Source organism: Falco peregrinus, chromosome 2, assembly GCF_023634155.1.
Source record: "Falco peregrinus isolate bFalPer1 chromosome 2, bFalPer1.pri, whole genome shotgun sequence".
NCBI classification, from domain to species: domain Eukaryota; kingdom Metazoa; phylum Chordata; class Aves; order Falconiformes; family Falconidae; genus Falco; species Falco peregrinus.
In genome coordinates this window covers 37,821,071-37,827,204 of record NC_073722.1, presented here as the reverse complement: position 1 = coordinate 37,827,204, position 6,134 = coordinate 37,821,071, and the positions used below count along the sequence as shown (strand labels likewise).

General features: G+C 62.8%; 1 protein-coding gene across 11 annotated transcripts in view; it reads left to right on the top strand.

Moving 5' to 3' along the window:
• Positions 1 to 6,134, top strand: part of LOC101911287 (dedicator of cytokinesis protein 2-like) — a 79,596-nt gene that overhangs the window by 63,890 nt on the left and 9,572 nt on the right. For 2 of the 11 annotated variants that reach the window (XM_055797433.1, XM_055797435.1), the window contains 10 exons: positions 593 to 691; positions 986 to 1,080; positions 1,694 to 1,772; positions 1,894 to 1,994; positions 2,220 to 2,278; positions 3,149 to 3,297; positions 4,563 to 4,648; positions 5,217 to 5,373; positions 5,704 to 5,744; positions 5,994 to 6,084. In XM_055797433.1, the coding sequence (XP_055653408.1) occupies positions 593 to 691; positions 986 to 1,080; positions 1,694 to 1,772; positions 1,894 to 1,994; positions 2,220 to 2,278; positions 3,149 to 3,297; positions 4,563 to 4,648; positions 5,217 to 5,373; positions 5,704 to 5,744; positions 5,994 to 6,084 (957 nt within the window). Of the gene's footprint in view, positions 1 to 592; positions 692 to 985; positions 1,081 to 1,693; positions 1,773 to 1,893; positions 1,995 to 2,219; positions 2,279 to 2,363; positions 3,298 to 4,562; positions 4,649 to 5,216; positions 5,374 to 5,703; positions 5,745 to 5,993; positions 6,085 to 6,134 lie in introns of those variants that run through there. The other 9 variants (XR_008746052.1, XM_055797434.1, XR_008746053.1 and 6 more) reach the window with 9 other exon arrangements.

Genomic DNA, 6,134 nt, shown 5'->3' with positions numbered 1-6,134 from the left:
GCTAAATGGAAGATGAAACACTGGTGAGCAGCAGGTGGGTGTTGACCCTCCTACCCATGCCTCGATTTCACCAGCTGAGCACAGTCTGGAGGTCAGGCATGGCCTTTTTCCCTATGCAGAGACGGGCATCCTGGTCAGCCCGTGCCAGTGCCACCACTGTGCTCCTCCTCCCAACAAAGGGTAGGAGTGAAGCTAATGGCTCCATGTGGGACCCTTTGCTAGGGGCACACTATAGACACACCAGCCTCCAGAAAGAAGCTGCTTGCCATTTTTCAAATGCACTTACATCCACAGATTGCCTTAAATTACCTTAAAAATTACAGATGTGTGCTCCAACTGATATGCTATGTAACTACACCTGTGTCCTCCCCAGCATCACGGCAGGCAGCAGGCATAAGAGCTGTCCTGCCCCTGGAGCAGGGTGTATGGGGCTGAGAAAGGAGGGCTGGCTGCAGGAGCCAGGGCTGAGTAGGGCAGAAGGGGGGGACCACGGCAGGCAGAGGGTGAGGGTGCGGACTGGACCGTCTGCAGGAAGATGGACAGTTGCTGGCTGCGGGGCCTTGGCAGTGCCTGACCAGCCCCTCTCCCCCAGAGTCATTACGTGGCCTGCATGGCTGCCATCCTGAGCCAGATGGACAAGGACCACTACAGCTCCTACATCAAGGCGTTCCCTTCCCGGCCTGAGCTGATGGTGAGTGCTGCCCCACACAGCGAGACCCGGGCCCTCCATCACTGGCACCTGCCTCTCTGCCTCAGGTGTCAGCTGGGGCATCCCAGTGGTCCCAATGACCTGCCCACACCCAGGCACCTGGCACTGGTGCCACCTGCCCTGGACCTCGTCACAGCCCGCAACCCTGCTCCACAGAGGTGAAGCTTTTGCTGTCAGGTGGCAAGGGCTGCTCCCAGCCTCGGTGCTCAGCACAGCATCACTCCAGGAGGGCATCATGGTCAAGCTTAGCTCCTGACATCTCCTCCTCCCTGGCAGGACTTCCTCATGGAGACCTTCATCCTCTTCAAGGACTTGATTGGCAAGACCGTGTACCCCTCCGACTGGATGGTGATGAACATGGTGCAGAACCGGTGAGGAACTCTGGGCTGGGAGGGACCTGCAGGCGGACATTGGGGCTGGATGTGAGAACCCGAGGGACCTTGCTGGGGCATGGGGCATGTGGCCACGGGAGCACAGCTATGCCAGGCAGCCTGAGGCCGGCTTCACCCCCTCGAACAGCCCTGGGCCCATGCTCTGACTGGCTCGGGGCAGCTCCAGGCACTTCCTGCTTTGTCCTGGGACAGTCCGGCCCCATCTGGGAGCTGGGTGGCAGAGCTGCTCTCTGCAGATCTGTCAACGTAGCAGGGGGCTTCTGGTGGCCATTGGGAAGCTGACACTAGATATCCCATCCCTCCCACCCTGGGTGTCTGTGCAGGGCAGGGATGCCAGGCGTGCCGGACTGGTGCACCTGGGCAGTGTTTGGCTGCACCACAGTGGGCAGAAAGCTGGAGTGTGGATGCAGGCAGGAGTGCACTGCTAGCCCCAGCCCCAGGGCACTGCGAGGCCTGTCCCCCACCCCACCGCCCCTGACCTTGCCATCCCTGGGAGCCGCCAGCCCGGATGCCACTCAGCCCTGCCTGCGGGTGGTGGGCAGGCAGCACGGCTGCCCTCCGCTCAGTACCCCCGTGGCCACTTACCCCACAGGGAGTTCCTGCGTGCCATCAACCAGTTTGCCATGACCTTGACAAAGATGTTCCTGAATGACAGCAGCTTCGAGCTGCAGGTGAGCAGGTGCTGCCCCAAGCTGTGGGGCTGCCTGTGCCCTGCAGGAGCCAGAGAGGGGACCCAGCCTGGCCCCCAGCCCCGCCATGCCACCCACCCTCAGCCACGTGTTTTCACTGCAGCTTTGGAACAACTATTTCCACCTGGCCGTGGCTTTCCTCACTCAGGAATCGCTGCAGCTGGAGAACTTCTCCCAAGCCAAGCGCAACAGCATCCTGGCCAAGTAAGTCACTCCTGCCTTCTCTGCCCCCCGCCCTACCCCGGCCTGGCTGCCAGCAGCACCCTGGGGCTGAGCTCTGCAGCTGGGCTTCAGGTGCCCGCCCCAGCCTGCTGCCACGCTTTGGGGTCAGGGATTTCGGGATGAGATGTTCAGGCTGTGCTTGGGCCCTTGGCCTGGATGCTGTGCCCCAGGCTACAGAGCAATGCTAACCAACGGCCATCCTGGCAGGTATGGGGACATGAGAGCCACAATCGGAGCTTCCATTCGGGACATGTGGTACAACCTAGGTGAGCCGCAGTGTGGCCAGCAACGAGGAGGCTTGGCGAGTCTCTGCAGGCTGGTTGGTGATCATCAGTACTGTCCCCAAAATAGGTGCTGGGGAGCAGGATGTTGCTGGTGTGGGGCATGGGAGCCTGCAAGTGTGTGAATCTGCAGGCGTGCAAGCCTGTGGGACATGTGAGCCTGCAGGGTGTGCAAGCTGTGAGATGCTATGGGATGTGCAGTCTGTGGGATACATGAGCCTGTGGCATGCACACACCTGCAGGTGTGCAAGGCCATGGGTGTGTGAGCCCACAGGTGCTGTGACCAGTCGCAAGCTCACACTCCCTGTGGGCAGCCTCCCCTCTCTGGGCTGGCGTCTGCCTGCAGCCCTGCCTTCCTATTCCCCGGTCCTGCCTTGCCTCGTTCCCCCTGCACTGTGCAGGTCGCACTGCCTCAGCATCCCAGGGCCAGGCAGGCAGGGAGGGTGCAGCATCTCAGGTCTCTGCCCCACATCCCAGAAGAGAGCGGGGAGCTGCAGAGAGTGTGTGGGGCAGCCTGCAGGGCAGCAGTGACGGGTGCCTGCAGGCTCCTGCATGGGTTGTTCACATGTGCCAGGGCCCGCAGGACACCAGCACAGCCCCAGCTGATGGTCCCATAGCCGATCATTGGGTGTGCTGGCCTGGCCGTGCAGCGTTACCTGCCCACCAGCACGGCTGCCCTGGAGGAATGCCTAGCTGTGCTGTGGTTGCCTAACCCAGGTGTGCTCTTCCCAGCACCTCTCCCCCTCCTCTTCCACACGTTGCTGCCCATTCGCAGCTGCAGGGTCCCAGGCCAGGGCTGGCCCCAGGGAGCAGGCTGCGGGAGCCCCAGCCCCCAGACCTCCCTGCCCTTCCCAGGCCATCACAAGATCAAGTTCATCCCAGGCATGGTGGGCCCCATCCTGGAGATGACGCTCGTGCCGGAGCTGGAGCTGCGCAAGTCCACCATCCCCATCTTCTTTGACATGATGCTCTGCGAGTACCAGCTGACTGAGAGCTTCAGCCGGGTGAGTGCTCAGGGCTGTGGCCGGATCCTGTTCCTCACCCAGGCTGGACTGTCCCTTTCGGGGTGGGTGGAGGTGATGCCTCCACCTTTTTCATCTGCCTCCCCTCTTTCATTCTGGGATGTGGGGCTGCAGGAGGGAGGGATGAGGGAGCTGGCAGGGACGTGAGGAGCAGGGAGAGCTGCCAGGCGATACAGAGGATTTCCCAGGGACTAGCAGGGACAGGTCAGGTGTCACCCACTCAGCTGGTCCCGGCACTGCCTGGAAACAAGAACACAGTGGGAGCGGGGAGGTCTGCATAAACCTCTACATTTCTACTTGTCTTCCCTCTTTGCTGTCAGTTTTCTCAATACAAAAGGCCTTTCCAGGTTTTGACCAGATGGCATTTGTCTCTTCTTAGCTGGAAGCCTTTCCCCCTGTTGGGGTGTTCCATGGGAGGAGAGGGGCTGGGTGCACTTAGAGCTGCAGGTGCTGCGGGCCCCTTCCCCAACCCCCTGCTCCTGCCCGGGTCTGCAGCCACAGCAGAGCTCCGTCGGAGGAGTGGTGTGGAAACGGCTGGGCTCAGAGGGCCTGAGGTCTTCACCGGCAATGTCCACAAGCTATTGTGGCACAGGTGCTCTGTGGCTCAGGAGCCGACCATGGCTGTGCCCCTGACCCAGGGGGAGAAGGACCCCTGAGTTTGGAATGTGCAGACCCTGGAGGCACCCAGCATGGAGGCAGGGGGGTACCAGTAATTAGACGTCTGGTCCAGGCCCCCCCTTCCCATACCATGCAGTTGCAGGATCCCCCAGGCTTTTGGGTCCATCAGCTGCAGCTGCAGCACAAACCCCGTGGACCTGAAGGCTGAGCATCAGCTGGGAGATGGGGGGCCACAGGCAGGCACAGCCCTGCCACTCCTGGCAGGGGAAAACTGTGGCTTTAGGGGGCACAGGGCACTTCCCAGAGAACCCCGGGGTCAGCCGGGCCCAGGCTGCTGGGGGACAGCAACAAGGCCAGCACAGGAGCGGGATGGGGACTGGGGAGCAAGTCAGGGACCTGGAGGGCAGGAGACAGACAGACAGGGACCCCTGTGCCAGGCAGTGCTGGGGGAAGGGCCTGCAGCCGCTGAGCCTGGGGGCTGTTTGGGCTCCTGAGCTGGCTCCAGCTCCTGCAGCCCCTCCTGTCCCAGCGCTGTGGCCCCCTGTCCTGGGGGCTGCAGCTGCAGCAGCCTGGGGCCGAGCTCAGCACGCCCCTGGCTGCTTGGCTGTGCTCACGCACATCTCTTGCAGTTTGAGGATGAGATCCTGCGCAAGCTGGACAGTGAGGTGGAGGGCGGCCGGGGAGATGAGCAGTACAAGCAGCTTTTTGAGAGCATGTGAGTATGCGGTGACATCCCTGCAACCTTCTCTCTAGAGCACAACCCTTTGCTGTCTGCCATCCTCCTGCCCCAGCTGAATCTTGGCCATCCCACTCCTCCTCACACTGTACTCTGATCCAGGGCATGCCTCTTGGAGAAGCAGGGCCTGAGAGGAGGAAGGCTGCTGCCCCAGCAGCAGCACGTGCCCCTTGCACACCACATCTGCCCCAGCCAGCCTGCCCCTGGCAGTGCCCCTTCCCCAGGAACTGCCCCTGCCCTGCTGCAGGTGATGCCCCTGCCCTGCCCAGGCTTTGTTCCTGCCCCGTGGTGCCCATTGTGGATTTGTGTGCGGTGCAGGTGGAGCTGTCAGGTCTCTGCTCTGAGCCTGATGTGCCTGGTAGGGGTCAGCGGGAGGCTTGCTCTGTCTCGCTGCACACTGACTGCCGCTTTTTGACCCTCGTTGGGGGGGCCTGCCTCCCCTTCCCAACTCCCTGCACCTCAAGGGAGGTGAGCCGGGGGGTGGGGGGGGGTGGGAGTGCTGTGGAGCTGAGCATGCCTGAGGCCTGTGACCTTCTCTCCTCCCCAGCCTGCTTAGCTGCTGCCGGAGACACCCCGAGCTGGCCAAGCCCGGGGAGAACTTTGTTGCGCTGGTGACTGGGCTCCTGGAGCGGCTCCTCGACTACCGGGCTGTTAGGAATGATGAGAACAAAACCTACAGCATGAGCTGCACCGTCAACCTCCTGGTGGGCACCCGCCCCATGCCCCCAGTTCCCCAGGGCCAGCAGGGCTCAGCCCCACATCCCCCGATACCCCAGGGGCTGTGGTGCTCCTGGCACAGTGGAGACGGGGTACAGAGTGCCAGACCTGGTGTCCCCTGGGAGGTACTTGCTGGCAGGCACTGTGCAACGCCCTGCTGCCCAGGGCAGCCCAGTCCCTGCGTGGGGACGGTCCTGGCAGCACCATGACCCAGAGCAAGGCATGATGGATGGGAAGGGGGGGGGGGGGGAGGGGGGGCGCTGTGGCATGAGCCCCCTCCTGGGGCTACTCAAACGTTTTCGTCTGCTCTTCCCCAGAACTTTTACAAGGAGATTGACCGCCAGGCCATGTACATCAGGTGAGCGCAGCCCCAGGGAAACCGGCATTGCCCTGGGGCAAGGGGGTCACAGTACCCTGAGCTTCACCTGCCCGCCACCACCCTGGCCCCAGGCAGGTGGGATGGGGTGGCCAAACGGCTGGAGGGGCAGAGTGCCAGGAGCTCAGCCCCCCCGGCTAGCAGTGGGGGACATACCCCGCTGGAGGAGCGGGGGCTGGACCCTGAGCCATGCCGGCTGTTGTGCCCCGCACACGGTACCATTGCTCCCAGGTACCTGTACAAGCTGAAGGACTTGCACGTCAGCTACGAGAACTACACGGAAGGAGCCTACACCCTGCTGCTGCACGCCCGGCTCCTCAAGGTGGGGCAGGGGTGCTGTGGGGGACGTGGGGGGCTGCAGGGGCTCAGTGT